The sequence below is a fragment of the Scyliorhinus torazame genome, chromosome 12 (assembly GCF_047496885.1).
Source record: "Scyliorhinus torazame isolate Kashiwa2021f chromosome 12, sScyTor2.1, whole genome shotgun sequence".
Lineage (NCBI taxonomy): Eukaryota > Metazoa > Chordata > Chondrichthyes > Carcharhiniformes > Scyliorhinidae > Scyliorhinus > Scyliorhinus torazame.
Genome location: NC_092718.1, coordinates 189,994,030 through 190,015,843, shown reverse-complemented (window position 1 = coordinate 190,015,843; position 21,814 = coordinate 189,994,030). Strand labels below are relative to the sequence as shown.

The 21,814-nt window shown below is 47.4% G+C and overlaps 1 protein-coding gene across 1 annotated transcript in view; it reads left to right on the top strand.

Moving 5' to 3' along the window:
* Positions 1–15,093, top strand: part of wscd1a (WSC domain containing 1a) — a 230,469-nt gene extending 215,376 nt beyond the window's left edge. The window contains exons 7-9 of the mRNA XM_072469546.1: positions 2,118–2,282; positions 5,628–5,828; positions 13,515–15,093. Coding sequence (XP_072325647.1) covers positions 2,118–2,282; positions 5,628–5,828; positions 13,515–13,867 — 719 coding nt within the window. The 3' untranslated portion in view covers positions 13,868–15,093. The remainder of the gene's footprint in view (positions 1–2,117; positions 2,283–5,627; positions 5,829–13,514) is intronic.
* Positions 15,094–21,814: the final 6,721 nt, after the last annotated feature.

The following is a 21,814-nucleotide window of genomic DNA, read 5'->3' as shown; positions in this document are numbered from 1 at the left end:
ATAGGATGGGAATGGAGGGATACGGACCCAGGAAATGTAGAAGATTGTAGCTTAGTCAGGCAGCACGGTCGGCACGGGCTTGGAGGGCCGAAGGGCCTGTTCCTGTGCTGTACTTTTCTTTGTTCTTTGTTCTTTGTGTCTCTCCAGCCTAACTCAAGCTCTCTGCTGCCCCACCTTCCCTGAAGGACCTCCCTCCTTATCCTGAATAAGTGTAGGGAGGGTACTCACCACCTTGACCTCCCTCCTTAGTGCTGAAGGAAGGCAGGGGAGGGAGGGGGAGTGGAATTACTATTAGTTCACCTGCTATTCCCATTATAGGTGCAATCTGTGATGATATTCACAATTATTATAATGTACAATTCACACTGTGTGGCATCTTACTTGTTTCTAAAGGTTGAATAATGACACACTGACATGCACATGTCATACCGGGATAAAAAGTCCATCTTAAAACACATTAAGTATAGTCCACACATCATAAATCTGTGCAGTTAGGTTTGAAGAGGTCACACAGCATGGTCCTGCAGGGGTTGCATGAAAAACAACACGTTGTCACCTTGGTCAGGACAAGCAGCAAAACCAATGCTATTGGTCCTAATTGGGCTGATGCAAATCACTTTGAACGCTGATTCTGAATTTAAATGTCCTGTGGTTTTCTTCATTTCTGTTAAGCAACTTACATACGCAGATAAATAAACTGTCCCAAAAATCTATCTAGCTATTAATTAAAAACCCATTCTTCCTTACAGGGTTGTTCCTTTTAATCCAATCTATAGTATTTTAATCTTTGGATGAAGGTATTGCATATGCAATCATATCCCTGCCAAGTGTACTGTTCTGATTATCTGGACACCACAGTTCTGAATGTGATAAGAGGATACACAATTGTGGGTGCTGTTGTATGACAGGCCCCTACTGCGGCAGTGATTGAGTGCATCGTACCTGGTGCCATTGACAGATGGAAGCAATGATGGAAATTAAGCAGCCAAGAAAGCAAAGGGGGAATAAGACTTTCCGTCAAAATTCAAAGGCTGATAAAATACCAAAAATGCATGGGTTGTGTGTAGTGTAGCAGGAAATTGAGGAACGTGAGTCTGATTGAAGGACACGACCTGATAATCTCATCCTTCAAAATGACCTGTCTATCCTCAACTCCCAATATGATGCAGCACTTCATGATTTCTCAGTTCTGGCCAGGTTAAAAGGTTAATTTTTCAGATTTGAAAACAGCTGCCAAGTGCCCAGTTTTCTCACAATTAAACAATTTTCACATGCACATGATTCATGGTCTACTAACATTGCACCAAGTTTATGCTCAAATTAATTCTTCATTAGAATTAGCAAGAATATAATTCTTCACTAATGTTAGCAAAAATATAATACTCACAGAAATGCAAAAAAACTGGAGAAAATAGAAGAGAATAAGGAAGGAACAATTTCTGCTTTTTAATTTGAGCTCTTTTGGCAAGTCGGAGATACGCATTGATTATTGTTCTGTTATCAGATAGAGAATCAAAAGAAAAAAAGCAGTAGGAATGAACAGTCACTATATTTTTAACACCGCACCCTAAATCCCAAAGAGGCAGGTATCCAAACTGAAAATACAACATTCAAACCAGCTCCAGAGAAAAAAAATCCAAAAACAAAATGGAGGCACCTTCATCAGAGAAACACTCACTAGAGTGAAATAGAAGTAAGTTTTCATTGATCAATCCAGGACAATTGCATACCACGGTGGAATAACATCACAAAGATTGCCAGAGTAGAGAGACCAAAAATAAACATCTTTAACTAAAAGACAACAAATAATTTTGTCATCTCCTTTCACTCAAGATCTACAGGATATGCAACTACACAATGTCTTTATGGGATTGCATATTTTTAGGAATAAATAGAAGAAAATCATTCCACTGCCCACGTGCAGAACAATTTACTTTCAAGCTCATCTTCCTCCAAATCATTCCGATTTCATTCAAATTAAATTAAATGTTTTTTTTCTTTCTCTTGAAACTAAAATGTGTAATCCAGTTGATTTCTGATCCTGCCTAGAAGACACTGTCAGAAAAAACGAAATCAGGAATTATGACAGATTTCATCGAACTTCACTTCTTTTCTAGACACCAGATGTACAGATAGGAAGTTCCTGCCTACAAAAACAAAGGTAATGGTTGCTCTCTCCAGCTTTCCGGGTGCTGGAAATACATGGGCACGACATTTGATAGAACATGCCACCGGATTCTACACTGGAAGCTATTATTTTGACGGGACTCTTTATAACAAGGGTATGTGGTATTCTTTGTTTTTCTAACTGGCTTGCTGGAGCCAATCTTTGCACATATTTATATACCGAGTTACATGTTACAAGCATATACCTCCTAATCCAAAAAAATGATAGTTTTAGTCTGTGTCTCCTTATAGGTGGTTGAACAGAATGGCCAATTAATGCTTACCAGCTGCATGCAATGAAACACAATTACTATGCAACTAACATTCTTTGCCTTGTTATTTATTCAACAACTATTTGTATGGACCACAAGCAAAAATTGTATCTTTAGAGAACCTTCAGGCTGTTCACACCTGTGGGATTTTCCTGTGCCCCCAACAATGCACCCCTCCCACGGGTTTCACGACGGCGAGGGGTGCATTCAATAGGAAACCCCGTTGACAATGGCGGGACCCAGAGGATCCTTCCATTGGTCAATGACAGGCTGCCGCCCACCTCCCCAAAACATGCAGCGGGATGCACAACAAATCCCACCCTTAAATGCTCAAAGCTTTATTGGGTAAATAACACATCCATAAATTATACCGAGAATATTTAATTGTTCGCCAGTTACAGTGTTGACAATCAATCACAACTATAAAGAATCTGTTTTATAAAGGTTAGGTATCGATGCACAGAGGCAGTCAGCACTTTTGAAACTCTGAATTTGTTGTTGGATATCTCGAATCGTATAATTCATGTGAACTTTAATTACAAATTGATAAGAAATCAGCTCTTCAATGCAAAACCAAAGGATTGAGCAGTGCAATTTTGCACGTCTATTTGTAAAATAAAATGGCTCTGATAAAAGGTTGATTTTACTCCACTTAGAAAGCATTTTTGTAAACCTACATCTAAAGCAATGCATGTAAATGGATTAAGGTGGACTCAAAATGTATCCTCTGATTGGATAGAGTCAATGTGCATTTATGGAAAGGAAGTATTTGACAATTCTATTGGGAGTTTTTTGAGGTTAGAACTAGCAGTGTAGATAAGGCAGAACCAGTTATGTGGTGTGTACAGACTTCAAAAAATGTTTGATAAGGCGCTGTGCAAAAGGTAATTAAACATAATTAGGTTGAAATGGATTGGGGAGCAACATATTAGCATGAATTCAGAATTGGACAGGAATAATCAAGTCATATTCAGATTGGCAAATTGTAACTAGTTGGGTGCCACCAGAATCAATGCTTGGGCCTCAGCTGCTTACAACCTACATCAATGACAATTTAGTTGGGACAGTAAGCTATGAGGAGGAAGCAGAGGCTGAAAAGTGGTAGAGACAGGTGAAGTGAATGGGGAAGTGCATGGCAGATGGAATATACTGTGGAAAAGTGTAAAGTTACCATCTTGGTTGGAAAATTAGAAAAGCAGAATATTTTTTTAAATGCCGAGGAATTGGGAAATATTGGTATTCAGAGGGACTTGGGTCTTGCACATGAATCACAAAACGTTAAAATGCAGACACAGCAAGCAATTAGGAAAGGAAGGGACTTCTAGTTTTTATTACGAACGGATTGGAGTGCAAGTATTAAAGGAATCTATTATAATTATATGGACCTGGGTGAAAACGCATTTGGAATGTTGTATTCAATGTTGGTCTCCTTACCCAAGAAAGGATATACTTTCCTTTAAGGGACAGCAGTAAAGGTTCATTGTATGGGATGAGGGAATTGTCCTATGAAGATAAACTAAGCAGACTAGACCTGCTCTCTGAATATTCAAATTGTAACATATAAATTTCTTAAAGGAGCTTAGAAGGATAGATGTTGGAAAGCTATTTCCCCCTGTTCAGGCAACCAGGACTAGGGGTCGCAATACCACAACAAATGAATTAGCCATTTAGGACTGAGATGAGGAGAAATTTATTCACTCACAGGGTTGCAAATGTTTTGAATTCTCTATCCCAGACAAGTGTGGATGTCAGTAATTGATTATAATCAAGGCAGTGGTGGATAGTTATTGGATACCAAGGGAATCAAAGGATATTGGAAGTGTGGGAAAGTGGAGTTGAAACAGACGATGAACCATGTTTTTTTTGAATGGCTCAAAGGCGTACTTTATGCTCCTATTTCTTAAGTTCCTTTAATAGTGTTTTATGGTTTTTTCAGTATCCCCTGAATAACTGAAGCCTCAATGTTATAAATGTAACACTTATTTGTTGTTACATCCAATTATACAGAATTTAGTCAATTCCTGAGCACATCAATTCATAAGATACATTCGGCATCTTATTTATCATTCACTAGAAAGGTGGCTGTAGGATTTTAAATTGAATCTGACTCAGGTACCAATAAAACGATATGAACTTATTAGCTTAAAATGCATAAGCACCATAAAATGGCTGAGTACCTTCTCTTCTTCTGAACTTGTATTTTTAACTATCTTTGGTATAATTATTTCTTGCACCTACTGTTTTGTTTCTAAATTTATGAAATCGTGTTGTATTTTGCATAATATGTCAAAATGAGCAGCACCCAATAGACTTAGTCAGGACTGAACACCTAACAATCAGAATTGATTTACTACCGCAATAATCTCATTCATAAAGATATTTGTAACTTGTCACGTACAAGAAGTTATTATGGTGGCGTTAGCCCTGAACCCATTTTAAAAAATTCCTCTCATGGGATGTAGGTGGCTCTAGCAAAGCCAGCATTTGTTATCCATCCCTAATTTCCCTTGGACCGAATGACTTGCCACACCATTTCAGACGGGCAGTTAAGAGTTAACCGCATTGCTATGGGTCAGGAGTCACATGTAAACCAGACCAAGTAAGGAGGGCCGATTTCTTTAAAACAGAGATGAGGAGGAATTTCTTCAGCCAGAGGGTGGTGAATCTGTGGAACCCTTTGCCACAGAAGGCTGTGGAGGCCAAATCACCGAGTGTCTTTAAGACAGAGATAGATAGGTTTTTGATTAATAAGGGGATCAGGGGTTATGGAGAGAAGGCAGGAGAATGGGGATGAGAAAATATCAGCCATGATTGAATGGCGGAGCAGACTCGATGGGCCGAGTGGCCTAATTCTGCTCCTATGTCTTATAGTCTATTTCCTTCTCCAAAGTACATTAGTGGATCAGATGGGGATTTACGACAATGGTTTCATGATCACCAAGACTGAGATTAGCTTTTCAATTCCAGATTACTATTGGAATTCAAATTCCATCAGTGGGATTTAAACCCTTATTCCCAGAACATTAGCCTGGGCCTCTGGATTATTAATCCAATGACATTACCATCACACCACTGTCTCCCGAAGAAGTTCAAATTTTAGATTCCTTTTGAATAAGCTGTGCCTATGTTTTTAGGAGTATGTAGTGATGCTGTCCAATGCCCAATTGTTAACTTCTTTATCATTGATAGGTTTCAAAGGCGAAAAGGACTACTGGAAAAGTGGGCGGACTATCTGCATAAAAACCCATGAGAGTGGGAAAAGAGAAATAGAAACATTTAATGCAGCCATCTTGTTGGTCAGAAACCCTTACAAGGCTTTGATGGCAGAGTTTAATAGAAAGCGTGCTGGTCACCTGGGATATGCATCGGAACGCCACTGGAAGAGTAAAGGTAAAATGGCAGGTCCCGTTCTAACAATTTCTGCAAATGAGCATAGATGATGACACCCACCACTGTTAAGTATTAACAGGCCTGATGCTTGTCATGTTAGTGATCACTGAGTCATTTTGATAGTTTTCTTTGTGCTGTGGCAGCATTCATGATGTCCTGGCTCGAGGGCCAGTTTCTGCTTGGGACTTCCCACTTGGTGACTTCCCAAGCATCGCATGGAAGCTAAAGTAATTTCTGAAATGAGTGACAGAATTTCTGACTCTCCTGATAATTGCATTTATAAGGACGGCATGTGGCGCAGTGGTTAGCACTGGGACTGTGGCACTGAGGACCAGGATTCAAATCCCGGCCCTGGATCACTGCCGGGTGGAGTTTGCACATTCCCCCCATGTCTGCTTGGGTTTCACCCCCACAACCCAAAGATGTGCTGGTTAGATGGATTGCCCACGCTAAATTGACCCTTAATTGGAAAAAGAAAAACAATTGGCTACTCTTAATTTTTTTTTTTTAAATTTGCATTTATAACGGCCTTTAAAGCAGAAAAGGTTATCAGGTGCGTCACAAAGGATGAGAAGAATGGGCAGAATGTCTTTGTCAGGGAGTACTGAGAGTTGACTAAGCTCAGCCAGATCAATTAATTTTCAGGCTCCCTTTCCATGCTGGGTTTTAAAGGTACAGAGATTTTTTTTAAATAAATGCAGTTGGGTGTAGCCAGGAAGGTCAAGTTATATTGATGAAACGGCTGGATTGTGCCTTCAAATGTGAAGGGAAGGAAGCAATGGATCTTCCACATATACAAAGAGCCAGGGTTAAATGGCCATAGATAAGAGACACGAGGTTGAAGATGTTGGCAGAATAAGGTAGGAAAGGCAGAGAGAGATGGCGGGGGGGGGTGGGGGGGGGTGGGGGGGGGGGTGCGCTGCGGGGTGATGGTGGGGGCGGGGATGTGGAAATAATGAACCAGCATAGCGACTTGGTGAAAATGACAAAGATTTGGACAAGCTGTAGATTGTAGAAGTCAATAAGGTTGGCTAGTGAAACACTGATAATCATGGTGCCAAATCTTTTGCGCGTCGAAGAAGAATTTGGGGCTGGAAATTGTTCCACTGGGTGTCAATAAATGCTCCTGCTCAGATTTAGTCATTGTGTGCAGCCTCTTTACTGCAATGTGTGGTCACAGAATCACAACAGCACAGAATCACATTGCAGAAGATGCTCTTTGGCCCATCTAGTCTGCACCGACCAGTGAAAAACACCTGAGCTACCTCCCGAATCCCATTTACCAGCACTTGGCCCATAATCTTGAATGTCATGCAGTGCCAAGTGCCCAACCAGATACTCTATCAGTGCATTCAAAACCGTCACCACCCTCTGGGTAAATAACCTTTTCCTTAAATCCCCCGAAACCTCCTGTCCCTTACCTTGAATCTGTGGCCTCATGTCACTGACCATTCAACTAAGGGGAATAGCTATTCCCTAATCAATGCTGTCCACCCCCCTCAATCTGTACACATCGGTCAGGTCACCCATCCGTCTTACCTGCTGCAACGAAAACAACCAAAGCCTATCCAACCTCCCTTCATAAACTTAAATGTTCCATCCCAGGCAACAACCTGGTGAATCTCCTTTGCACCCTCTCTGGTGCAGTCACATCCTTCCGATAATGTGGCGACCTGAACTGCACATAGTACCCCAGTGGTGGCCTCACTAAAGTTCTGTACAACTCCAACATGACACCCCTGCTTTTGTAATCTCTGCCATGATTGATAAAGGCAAGTGTCCCATATGTTTTTTTCAAAACCCTATTAACCTGTCTTTCAGCCTTCACGTTTCAGAACAAACACGCCAAGGTCCCTTTGTTCCTCCGAACTTCCTGGTCTCATACCATTCATTGAAAACTTCCTTGTCAAATTTCTCTTTCCAAAGTATATCATCACACACTTTTCAGGGTTAAATTCCATCTGCCACTTCTCTGCCCATTTGACCATCCCGTCTATATTTTCCTAAAACCCAAGACACTCAGCCTCACTGTTAACCACCCTGCCAATCTATGTATCATCCTACCCCCAGGGACTGATGAATAATCGGGGGCCCCACACAGATCCCTGTGGTACGTCACTGGACACTGGCTTCGTGGTCCTGGGTCACAGGCAGGGGCTTCCTGAGTCAGGTTGGGCCGGATCTGCTCTGCTCCTTCCCTGGTGGCCTGGTCGGGCGCTCCTGGAGTGAGGCCTTGGAGTAGACCTCGTCGGGCCTCCTCATGGATTCTTCTTTCCTCCATCCTTCGCCGGAGATCTTCGCCTGTCCCAGTATAGCTGTCATGCACGCGCCCTGGGGTAAGCATGCACACAGGTGCAAGACCCTGAGATGGTGGTCGCACACCAGTTGAGCATTCAAGGAGTGGAACCCCCTACCTGTTAATGAAGGGCACTCCCTGATGCCACGGTGTGTGCAAGGTAGCATATGTGCCATCAATTAACCCCCTCGACCTGGGATACCCGACAATGGCGGGGAATCCTGCTGCCCGGGCATCTTGATTCACTTGGTCTACGTCAAAGTTGACATAGTCAACTGCCCTGGCATACAGAGCATCCATGACCTCATGGATATATTTGCAGGCTGTAGATTGAGAGATGCCGCACAAGTTCCCGTTCGAGACCTGGGATCATCTGGTGGCATAAAAATTCAGGGGGCGTTCACCTTCGAGGCCACTGTGAGCAGGTATCCTCCTCCTCCATGGGTTGCCAAGTCCGCGAGGACATGGCACATAGTGCCACTGCCTCACTGTCTCTTTGCTGAGATGGAGCTTCCTGCGACACATTCTGTCCATCATCTCATTGAACAACCAATGACGCCTGTACACCTTGGGCCATCACCGGCGTCCCCCTCTGGGTCCTTCCTCGTCATAATGGGCAGCCAGGCCTGCAGGGTGTGCGACAGCCCCCTGCTCATGGGGTGCTGCCTCTAGCCTGCTGCTTTCTCCAAAGTCTGGCCACTTGGGCTGCCACCAGAGCCGCAAGGGCAGGCGCTGAGGGGACGACAACAACATCAATTGTGGTATCTGTAAGGAATTGGAGAAGGAGAGAGATTGAAAATCAGTTCGGGCTTCCACCCCGAGATCCTGGGATCCCCCCAGCCTCCCCACCCTTACATGTCCCACCTTTTCTCAGAGTGTCTTCCACCAAGCCAGTTGTGCTGGAGAACCTCACTCCGACACTCACCCCCCAGCCAAGGCATGAGCCCCTAGACCCCAAGCCCCTTCCAGGGACCATGCTCAGATGTCCTCCCCTAATCCATAGATTCACCCTTTGGTCGAGGGGATAGCTCCAGACCTCAAGCCCAGCTGCTCAGTGTCTAATTGTTGGCCGCTGCCTCTCTGGTGGTGATGCCTCCAGGGTTCAGGCAAAGTGTCCAGGCCTCACAGTTTGATTGGAATGCTGGGCAATAACACTTGTCCAAGTGTCCCCACAAGAATGCACACTCGAGTAATATTTTAGTAGCAAAAACGGTCAACAGTAACAAAGATTTGAAAATCAACTATGTAACATTACACACATCACAAAACAAGGAAACGCCATTGTTCCATATTCTTATCAATACGAAGCTATATCACCTCATTTGCACAAAAAAAAAGACAAACACACGGCATCACCCCTCGCAGGTTCCGCAACAGAAATGGAGGATTTCGCAAGAGTGTTTTATCAACTAGGACTTTGTCATAGAAATGAACAGTTCATCAATGTATGACTTGTTGGCTGTGTCAGTGCCATTCTCCGTCCAGGAGCCGCAGCTGTGCAGGCCGCTCCCACACGGCCCAATCTCATTGGGACCAAATCCACATGGTGCTCAAGGTGCAGTTGAACATCTTTGACTTCCAGCGTTTTTAACCCACGGCAACACGCCAGTTACATGCAGCACTCACTACACCAGCAACAAAGCATCAGCAATCTGCGAAAGCATTTCTTCAACATCTCCATCAGGTTGCTCATTTGGATCAATGTCGCACACCAGGTCCGACAGCGTCATCTTCTTGATTCAAACCGGATTGCCTTCTTAACTCCTAGGTCCCCTTGAGCACGGTGTTCCAGGGCCCAGGTACCTTAGAAAAAATTGACCTTCTTTCCGGCGAAAGAAAAGGAAGGAAACAGAAACAGCAGCCTCCAGACATTCGCAGCCAACAGCAGGAGCCAGCATCAAACAGAACTTGCAGCTGTGAAGTGCTCACATAACTCGCAATGCTAATTCTTTATTTGCAACAGTCTTCAACTGTGAAGCTAGAGGCTGCTTACAGTCAATGGGAGTTAAAGTGACCTGCAGCATATAACCAAGAGCAGGGTTGGAAGTGTTTGGTCGGACAAACAGGCAACAGCTGTTTTTGCCCCTGATGCGGGCATACACAGTACTTTAGTGTGGCTTATTGGCCCCGCAGACACTAAGCCCCTCACCCCCACTCTCCCACCCCCCAGCTCAGGGGTGAATCCCGACCTATGACGCCCAGTCCCCCGACCAGGCCCAAACCCCCTGGGTGACCCCACCCCGCCCTCGGGCATCGGGGAAGCAGCGCCAGCGCACTTGGGCTGCATGCCGGAAAATAGAAATGGCTACTCACTTCCTCGGTCCCCCTCAGCAGTCATTGTGCCAGCTTCATGCTTTTAACAAGGAGTGCTAAGCGACAACCACGGGATCTCTCACTGTGGAGCCAGTTAGTTCCCGGGAAGCTGTTACATTGGACTTTATCTTGATAATGAGATGGAGGTTTCTGCTCACTGGGGTCAATTATCTTCTCGCCATGTTTGGGCGTGATCCGGAAACCTGCCACCAGATCCGGACGGTTAGATGGTGAACTGATTTGTGCATGGCGCTGATCTCGAATTTGGCATCTCCCACGATTTAACTGCTGGGCCCAGAACAACGCTGGGTGCAACGCGGTGGCTAAATTGCACCATCATCTCTCTTTACTGCAGTAACTGACTTCTTAACTAATAATGCAATTCCTCCTCCTCTTTTACCCCCTCCCCTGTCTCGCCTGAAGATTCTATATCTCGGAATGTTGAGCTGCCAATCCTGGCCCTCCCTCAACCACATCTCTGTGATGGTTACTACATTACAAATCCATGTGTCAATCCTCGCCCTTAACTCATCCGTTTTACCTGTGATACTCCTGGAATTAAAGTAGAGGCCAATTAGGGTTGCCTTAATCCCTTGAAAATCAATACAGCTGTACTCCCTCTGACTTGATTACTTTACTGTATTATGCTATGCCCCTATTCTTCTAATAGTCTGTGCGACACCGCCCCCTCCCCCCGCCAAATTAGGTTAAACTCCTCCCAACAGCACTAGCAACCCGCCCGCAAGGATGTTAGTCCCGCTTTGGTTCAGATCTAGACTGCCCTGATGGTACAGATCCCACCTTCCCTGGAAATGGTTCCATTGATCCAGAAATCTAAATCCCTCCTTCCTGCACCAAACCTTAAGCCATGCATTCATCGGCACTATTCTCCTATTTCTATGTTCATTAGCATATGGCACTGGGAGTAATACAGAGGTCCTGCTTTTTAGTCTACAGCCTAGCTCCCTAAATTCTTGATGCAAGACCTCATCCCTCTTTCTACCCATGTCACTGGTACCAACATGTACCATGACCTCTGACTTACGACCCTCACCCTTCAGGATGTCCTGCAGCCATTCAATGATTTCCCGGACCCTGGAACCAGGGATGCAACATACAATCCTGCAGTTACATTGATAGCCACAGTAGTGCCCATCTGTTCGCCTGTCTATAGAATCCCCTATTTCTATTGTTTTTCATCTCTTCCTCCCTTCCTGTACAGACAGGATGCTGGCGGTGTCAGAAGCTTGGCTCTGTCTGCACTCCCTGGAGGAACCATGCGGATTTGTAAGCGGGACCCCAGGGGACTCCTGAAATATCTGTTTCTCTTGTACTGCCTGGTAGTCAACCATTTCCTTCCTTCCTCAAGCCCCTTCAGCGGCTGTGTAAATGTGCTGTCCATGATACTCTCAGACCCATGGATGCTCTGCAATGTCCCAGCCACCTTTCCAGCTCTGAAACCCAAGCTGGAGCTGCAGCTGGACTCACGTCCTGCACACATTCTGGTCCCAGGTGCTGGAAATATCCATGGCATCCCACGTAGAGCAGGAGGAGCATACCATGGTGTTGCGCTCTCCTGTCATGAGTAAACTCTTTAAATTTAAAACTCTAGAAAACTTTTAAAAAATCAAATAAGTCTATACCCTTGCTTAAAAAATGACTTACAATTTAATACCCACCAGGACTTACTCACCAATCAGCTGCTCCCATTGGTCCCACGTCACTTTCGGAACTGTGATGTCACTTCGGAACGCTGCTGTCTGCTTCCATACTGCTGACGCTGACTGTGGCACGACACCATTCCCAGACTGCCTCACTGTGGCGCTGACTGTGGCAAGACACCATTCCCAGACTGCCTCACTGTGACGCTGACTGTGGCAAGACACCATTCCCAGACTACACCACTGCGACGCTGACAGTGGCAGGACAACATTCCTAGACTACTCCACTACGATGTTGACTGTGGCAGGACACCATTCCCAGACTCTGTCACTTTAAGATTACTGTATGACCACATTTGCGCACGTTAAAGGGAATGTTGGTCATCTGCGGCTTGTTTGCTTGCCTGCAAAATATGTTGCCGATTGCTGTGCAGTCACTCAGCCATGCCACTTGGAGGGAATTTCAGTCTCCATCCTCTTTTCCCCCCTACATTGGGAAAATCAGTTTCCTGCTCCCACCTGTTCACGCAGATATCATCAAAACAGCTAAGATGACAATATGCCCCAATCCCCAGCACGTTTACTTACAATTCTCCGTCTAAAGTACACCTGCATAATGCAAGGAAATTGCATGTGTTAATCAGTTCTTGGTGGGACTGGGACAGAGACTATTAACTGCAAGAGCCAGTTTTGGAAAGTCAGAAGGTGGAATGATCTATTGTTGCATTGGAAAAGTGGCCAATTTAAATCCAAAACTTTCTTTTAAAATTTCTGATGTTCCTCAGCTGCAATGACCCACTTGCATGCAGAGAAGCATGGGATCATGGGGAGATATTCCTGACTCCTCCAGGGTGGACACCCTGGGAATCCTGGAACTGGCATGACCCCACCCTTCTGAGGAAGTGACCCTGATGCTTGAGCCAGAGAGCAAGGTAGAATGATGTCTGGTGGCCATGCCCCTCTGTGGAGTTTAGCCCCAGGAATTAAGGGGCATTGGGTCAAGAGGTTATGAATGCATTGATGAGGCCTCAGCGACTGTGGGGAACTGAGGCAGCGCTGCAAAGATGGAAGTAAGCATTTCTTGCTGACAGATAAGACACATTATGGAATCTTAGCTTTTGTTGGGAGTATTATGGTTGACATTTCGGACAGAAACGCAGGAGAATTTTCCCTGTCCTTAGCAACAGGGGAGCTGAGGTCAACTGAGGCTATAATTCAGCATTGGTGGTGGTGCTGCCCACTACACCTTGCCTGCCTGTCAATTCAGAGTCAGCAACAGCAGCCTCATGGGAGAAGCTTTGAAGCAGAATGTCATGGTAGCTTTGCAGTGTGGGTTAAGGGTGGGAGGGGTACTGCAGCTCTATGCTCTGATATATGCAAAATTGCTGAACAAAATTAAAATTTCTCTCTCTGCAGAATGGCCAGAATTTGTAAATACTTATGCCTCCTGGTGGGCCTCCCATACTTTGGATTGGTTAAAATATTGTAATCGAGTGCTGGTGGTTCACTATGAAGACATGAAGAGAAATCTCTTACCGCAGCTGAAGCGTATGGTGGAGTTCCTGAACATTACTGTGTCGGAAGACAGACTACTGTGTGTCGAAACTCAAAAGGACGGGAACTTCAAACGATCTGGGCTGCGGCAGAAAGATTTCGATCCGTTTACACCCGAAATGAAAAGTGTAATTAATAGTTATATAGAGATGATGGATGAGGCTCTCAAAATGAAAAATCTCACACGACTACCCAAGGAGTACCTGCCCAGATGATGTAGCTAAAGAGGTAAACAGTGTATCATCTCTTCGAGCCTGCATTCCTAAGGTAGTGTGAAAATGAGAACAGCATCAGAAGGTCAGAAAAGAGGGTAAAGAGGAGGGCGTTGTGACACGGATCGATCAATAACCTCATGCTGCAGAGGAAAAGGATCTCGAGTCAAGGAAAAGTATGTCTTATTTAATTGGATTACGTGACACAAAGTATTTTGACCCAAGTCTTTTTGCCTTGGTCTCTGAAATTTTTATAGCAGTTAGATGCCCTTTAAAACTCTTTCCATTCAAGGATATTTCCCTGCAAAATAAGACCGGAATCAGAAAGAATTTGTCGCCTGTTTACAGTAGCATACAATTAATTTTTCTAAGGAATGTGGAAATGTTTCCAGCAATTCATTCAGACATCCCAGAAGGTGTTCTAACATTGACCGTTGCATTACTAATGTGTCAAGTCAACAACTCTCCTCTCATTTATGGTTAACATTTGCATTTCAAGGACTGTTAAGAGTGGAGATTTGCTTGAAAAGGTTTAACTGAGTTGTTTTTCTGGGGAAAATACTGACAGATCTCAGTGAAATAAAACTCACTGGGTGAAGCCTTCAAGCGGATCAGTCAGGCGGATATCTGCACACTGAGGAGATCAGACGAGTGGAGCTCCTCCGTGCAGGAAGAGATTGGGGCGCCATTTCTAAATGGTGCCCCGATCTCTTGACCCCACAATATGACCCTTGGACCCCCTCCCTTGTGGGGATCAGTGCTAAGTCTCCTCAGAGAGGCCGGTGGATGCCGGGTTCGATCCAACGTAGACATAGTTAAGTGAATTTCTGAACTCACTGTGGGCGAGATCCAGAGTGTGACGTGTCACGAGATCTGTTAACGACCGCCAGGAATCCCGGGAGAGGCCTATCCAGGGACCTATCGGCTGCGTCCCGACCCAATTCCGGCGGGATGCAACCTGGAAAATCACACCCACAGAACCATTTAAGTGAAAATAGTGGACAAAGGAATATCATGCAATGGTGTTAAAAATATGGCCACTGACATCGGGGGCGGGGTTCTCCGACCCCACGCTGGGTCGGAGAATCGCCGGGGGCTGGCGTGAATCCCGCCCCCGCTGTGTCCCGAAGTCTCTGCGACCAGAGATTCGCCGGGGGCGGGAGTCGCGCTGCGCCGGTCGGCGGGCCCACCCCCGCCGATTCTCCGGCCCACGATGGGCCGAAGTCACGCTGCTGGAATGCCTGTCCCGCCGGCGTGAATCAAACCACCTTTGAACGGTGGGACAAGGCGGCGCGGGCGGGTTCTGGGGTCCTGGGGGAGGGGGGGGGCGATCTGGCCCTGGGGAGTCCCCCCACAGTGGCCTGGCTCGCGATCGGGGCCCACCGATCCGTGGGCGGGCCTGTGCCGTTGGGGCACTCTTTTTCTTCCGCCTTCGCCATGGTCTTCACTATGGAGGAGGCGGAAGAGACCCCCTCCCCTGCGCATGCGCGGGGATGATGTCAGCAGCCGCTGACGCTCCCGCGCATGCTCGGACCCGCGTCGCTCGGCGAAGACGTTTTGGCCCCGGCTGGCGTGACGCCAAAGACCTTTCCCGCCAGCCGGCGGAGTGGAAACCGCTCCGGCGCGGGCCTAGCCCCTCAAGGTGAGGGTTTGGCCCCTAAAGGTGCGGAGACTCCCACACCTTTGGGGCGGCCTGACGCCGGAGTGGTTCCCGCCACTCCATCGCGCCGGGACCCCCCGCCCCGCCGGCTAGGGGAGAATCCCGCCCCATGTAATTTCCAGGCTGTGATATTTGAAAATTCCAGGGGCGAAATTCTCCCCCAACGGCGGGATGCCCGCCGACTGGCGCCAAAGCCGGCGCAAATCAGACGGGCATCGCGCCGGCAAAAAGGTGCGGAAGTCTCCGCATCTTTGGCGGCCTAGCCCCAACATTGAGGGGCTAGGCCGACGCCGGAGGGATTTCCGCCCCGCCAGCTGGCGGAAATGGCATTTGTTGCCCCGCCAGCTGGCGCGGAAATGCGGCGCATGCGCGGGAGCGTCAGCGGCCGCTGTCAGTTTCCCAGCGCATGCGCGGGAGCGTCAGCGGCCGCTGTCAGTTTCCCGCGCATGCGCAGTGGGGAGAGTCACTTCCGCCTCCGCCATGGTGGAGGCCGTGGCGGAGGCGGAAGGGAAATAGTGCCCCCACGGCACAGGCCCGCCCGCGGATCGGTGGGCCCCGATCGCGGGCCAGGCCACCGTGGGGGCACCCCCCGGGGTCAGATCGCCCCGCGCCCCCCCCAGGACCCCGGAGCCCGCCCACGCCGCCTGGTCCCGCCGGTAAATACCAGGTTTGATTTACGCCGGCGGGACAGGCAATTCCTGGGCGGGACTTCGGCCCATCCGGGCCGGAGAATCCAGCGGGGGGTCCCGCCAACCGGCGCGGCTGGATTCCCGCCCCCGCCCAATCTCCGGGAGCGGAGACTTCGGCGGGGGCGGGGGCGGGATTCACGGCGGCCAACGGCCATTCTCCGACCCGGCGGGGGGTCGGAGAATGACGCCCCAGATTCCGAATTTTCTTTATAACATGAAGCATATTTTTCTTTGCACCTTTTTTCCCATTTGTTTTCTAGACTAGATGAGTGGGCACATCTCCAACCCAAACATTTGCCTTAAAACAAACATATAAATGACCTTTCAAAAATATTTCACATTTGATTGAAAAACAATTTCAGCATTTTAATATATTTCCATCTTTAATTTCAGTGAATAATTTAAACATGTGACCATTCTGAAGATAATAAATAAGCTAACCCCAGCGCAGCCTGTCTGGATTTAGTGCTATTATCAGGATTGCATCAAGCAGGAGATAAAACCCTTTGTCATTACCTGACTTAAAATGGTCATAATCCAGTGATTTAGTTGGATGTTCCAACAGTTAATAGGTTAGGGACAAGTACTTAAGCTGCGCAGTTGGTGGAAAATACAGGCAGCAGTGTTTTTCTTTGTTGGGTTCCCACCGAATGTTGTCTTAAGACTGCAGTTAGCAGAGTGGCACCAGTAACTGGATTTACAAAGGCATTGAAGGCATTGCTCCTTCCACTTGGCCAAATGGAACTCTGAGTATGATCTGTTCGCTGTGAAATTTTAAAAATTAGAAAAACATTGACTGGAATTGGCCAGAACCCTCCTTCCTGACATCTTGGGCGGGATTCTCTCAGCCCGCGCCGGTTCGCAGAATCGCCGGGCCGTACGCGATTCGCGCGACGACATCCTGACGCCGGTCCACTGATTCTCTGGTGAGCGGTCGGCGTGACGCCGGTTAGAGCAACCCCCCCCCGACGATTCGCCGCCCGGGATGGGCCGAGCGGCCGCAAAAAAAATCCAAGTCCCACCGGCGCCGTCCACGTGTGGTCTTACCTGGTGGGACATCGGCGTGCATCCTTTCGGGGGCTGCCTGGTGGGGGTGGGAGGGGGGGTCCGACCCTGGGGGGGCCTCCACTGTGGCCTGGCCCGCGATCGAGGCCTACCGATTGGCGGGCCGGCCTCGCGGGCTTGGGGCCTCTTTTGCTCCGCGCCGGCTCCTGTAGCCCTACGCCATGTTGCGTCGGGGCCGGCGCGGAGAAGGAAGCCACTGCGCATGCGCGCAATCGCGCCAGTCACAGTGCGCATGCGTGCATTCGCGCTGGTCGCTGCGCGCATGCGCAGACCCGCAGCGCACATTTGAAGTCGGTATCGGCAACTGGAGCGGCTTGGGTCGCTCCAGTGCCGTGCTGGCCTCCTGAAATGCTCAGAATCGCTGTTCCTGGGGGCCTGTTACGACAGCGTCAACACTTAGCCTCAGGATCAGAGAATCCTGCCTCTCAAGTTTTAAACTCCATAGACTCCAACCTCTCCCCACCCCCATAATCCTACTGCCTGAAGATCCCATTCACCTATTTCTCCCTTCGCTTGCAATTCTCTCTTGACCTCCCATTCTTCAGTGCATTGACCTGGAAATTCTTGACTTCATATTAAAATGACCCTGTCATTCTACTCTAGCCCTCGGCCCTTCCAAATCTTGGCTGCTGAATGTCCCCAACTAGATCCACCCTACCTTCAGCGGGAGAGCCTCCAATCATCTCGAGCCCCACACACTGAAACGGTCGCCCTTTAAATCCCTCCATCTTTCTACATTCCTCCCTACCTGCACAAGCCTTATTTAAATGTATTGGCAGTTTTCGAAGTTTACAGAGACAGATAAGTGAAAGTTGTTCTAGTTATTGTCGTTAAAGATCCTGTCGGCACTTCACTAATATAAAAAGAATGAGATATGGGGCGAAATTCTCCGGAAACGGCACGATGTCCGCCGACTGGTGCCCAAAACAGCGCAACTCGGGCGAAATTCTCTGGAAACGGCACGATGTCCGCCAACCGCCGCCCAAAACGGTGCAAATCAGTCGGGCATCGCGCCGCCCCAAAGGTGCGGAATGCTCCACATCTTTGGGGGCCGAGCCCCAACCTTAAGGGGCTAGGCCCGCGCCGGACGAATTTCCGCCCCGCCAACTGGCGGAAAAGACCTTTGGTGCCCCGCCAGCTGGCGCGGAAATGACATCTCCGGGCGGCGCATGCGCGGGAGCGTCAGCGGACGCTGACGGCATTCCCGCGCATGCGCAGTGGAGGGAGTCTCTTCCGCCTCCGCCATGGTGGAGACCGTGGCAGAGGCGGAAGGGAAAGAGTGCCCCCACAGCACAGGCCCGCCCGCGGATCGGTGGGCCCCGATCAAGGGCCAGGCCACCGTGGGGGCACCCCCCGGGGCCAGATCGCCCGGCGCCCCCCCAGGACCCCGGAGCCTGCCCGCACCGCCTTGTCCCGCCGGTAAGGTAGGTGGTTTAATCGACGCTGGCGGGACAGGCATTTTAGCGGCGGGACTTCAGCCCATCCGGGCCGGAGAATCGCGGGGAGGGGGGCCCGCCAACCGGCGCGGCGTGATTCCCGCCCCCGCCGAATATCCGGTGGTGGAGAATTTGGCAACCGGCGGGGATGGGATTCACGCCAGCCCCCGGCGATTCTCCGACCCGGCGGGGGGTCGGAGAATCTCGCCCATCAGTCGGACATCGCGCCGCCCCAAAGGTGCGGAATGCTACGCATCTTTGGGGGCCGATCCCCAACCTTAAGGGGCTAGGTCGGCGCCGGATGAATTTCCGCCCCGCCAGCTGGCGGAAAAGGCCTTTGGTGCCCCACCAGCCTGGCGCGGAAATTACATCTCTGGGCGGCGCATGCGCGGAGCGTTCACGGCCGCTGACGGCATTCCCGCGCATGCGCATTGTAGGGAGTCTCTTCTGCCTCCGCCATGGTGGAGACCGTGGCGGAGGCGGAAGGGAAAGAGTGCCCCCACAGCACAGGCCCGCCCGTGGATCGGTGGGCCCCGATCGCGTGCTAGGCCACCGTGGGGGCATAGGGAAGGAAGGAGAGACTGCAGAATGTTATGTTACAGTCATAGCTAGAGTGTAGAGAAGAGATCAACATAATACGAGGTAGGTCCATGCTGGCTGCCTTTCTGAGGCAGCAGGAATTGTAGACAGAGTCAATGGATGGGAGGCTGGTTTGCGTGATGGATTGGGCTACATTCACAGCCTTTTGTCTTTTCCTGCGGCCTTGCGTATTCTGATCAATTAGTTCTCATGTGCTGATTGAATAGCTGCAAACAATTTCTTGTGCTGCATTGCTTGGACTCTTGTTTAGCTGTATGGGGCTATTAATATGACACAATTTATGATGTGGAAACTGGCCAAACTTATTTTAATATACTTCTCTGCTTTCCTAATTGTGAGTGCGTCACTATAATATTGATGGTCGTAGAATTTTATGATTATAAATGTAAATAATGTTAATCTTCAAACTTGTTAACCCAATTACCCAAACAGTCATGTCACTGGAATTGCAAAACAAACATATTTTAGTGGAAACTTACAGCTCATCCTTCTGAAGGGTGCATGTCCTCTTGTTTTCTGAGAAAAGGCTGCATATTGAGGTGGGTTTTCAACTTGCTATCCAGGCAGAAAACCAGCAAGGCAAGATTGTGTGAATTTCATTTCTTCTGGGAAGTTAAAAATCCACCCCATGGCATCCTTCATGGCTTTGACCATATTTGTTTAAAATGATCAATTACTTCAGGAGAGTGCAGATGACCACCAGATCATAATCCCAATGACAGTTGAATCATTATTCCCCTCAGCATCTCAAGAGTCATTTGTTTGCTGATTGTGGCTTGAAGCTTTTTACCAATTGAGGACAAGCTCCCATCCAATTCAAAATTTTACAGAATAATACAAAAGTTCAGGTTACTTTTTTCACCAAAAGAAATACTAATAAATGCCACGAAAAATATTAAATTAGTTCGACGTAACACAAGGGTTTGGTTTCTGAATTATAAATCATTTCTGATCCCAATATCAGTTTTTTATTGTCTCTGCATAGCTATCAATATGCCAGTGGTGATTGAAGTGCATAATATGCTCAACAGCCCATTCCCTACCTTAAACATCCACTCCCTCTACCTCCATCATTGGTGGACTGTTGCTGAGGTGCATACCATTGATAAGATGCACTGCAGCAAGTCACCAAGGAATCTTCGACGGGACCTACCAAACCAAACCTCCTTTCACCTGGATGGATAAGCCGAGCAGGTGAATGGGAACATCATCACCTCCTTGTTCCTCTCCCAAGTTGCAAATTATCTTGAATTAAAAACAGAATATGCTGGAAAAGCTCAGAAGGTCTGACGGCATCTGTGGAGAGGGAGAAAAGGGCGAACATTTAAAGTCTAATATGACTCCTTCAGAACATATTATCTTGACTAGGCCATGAATTGCTATTCCTGCCTTGTCATTGGGTCAAAATTCCCAAGCAACAGCACCATGGGGGCACTTTCACCACATGGACTGCAGTGATTTATGTAAAAGAAGCACCACAATCTTCTAAAGAGCATCAAGTGATGAGCAAGAAATGCTAGCTTCACCAGTGACACCCACAGTCCAAGAATTAATTTCAAAAAATGTATTCAATCATTTACTTGAACAGCAAAGGCTATTGAGGTCAGTTATTTTAATACAGATCCGCTATTGGCAAAGTGAGCTCATATCAGGAAAGAGGTGGTTGAGAAGCAGCAATGCAGAAATGGCAGGTAGCAAATTTGCAATTCATAGAAAGGAACATCAACACAGCAGGATGCCAATTCATAACGGCCTGCTTTGCTCCAATGTTGAAGTTGAATATCGCCCCAAGGTTTCTACATATACAATTTTGCACATAATTTTCTTTAATTCAATGTTTTCCTCTTTTTTTCCATTAATTAATTGTCAATATGATACCATAAAATTAACAAGTATATTTTTTTAAATTTGAAATGGGGTAACACCTATTGAAATAGTATCAATAATGACTTTGATAATTAGTTGCGTTCATTTAGAAAGGCAACATCAACCTCTCCCATTGATAGTGAAAAAGTATTGTGTCACCACCAGGGTATATTTTCATTTTAAAAAAGGCTAGGGATCACTGACAAGTGACGTACTTTAGAAACTGCTCATCTCAGTCACCTCAAATATTTCTTTACAGCAACAAATCTCCTGTATTAATATAAATGGATCACTTGTACAGCATCTGAGCCATATTGGGTATAAACATCAAAGGCCACATAGCATTCCTCACCTGAAGGAGCTATGCTCTGAAAGCTAGTGATTCCAAATAAACCTGTTGGACTTTAACCTGCTGTTGTAAGACTTCTTACTGTGCCCACCCCAGTCCTACGCCAGCATCTCCACATCACACAGTATTATATAGTGAGGTGAATGCAAGACCACATCTGTATCACAGTTCCACCCACCCTTGATTAGTTGTACATTATATTTTATAAGCTAATTTTTTTTGACAGTTTTGTTGTCATTCTTATATAGATGCAACTTTTTGTACATTCTCATGACTGGAATGAAA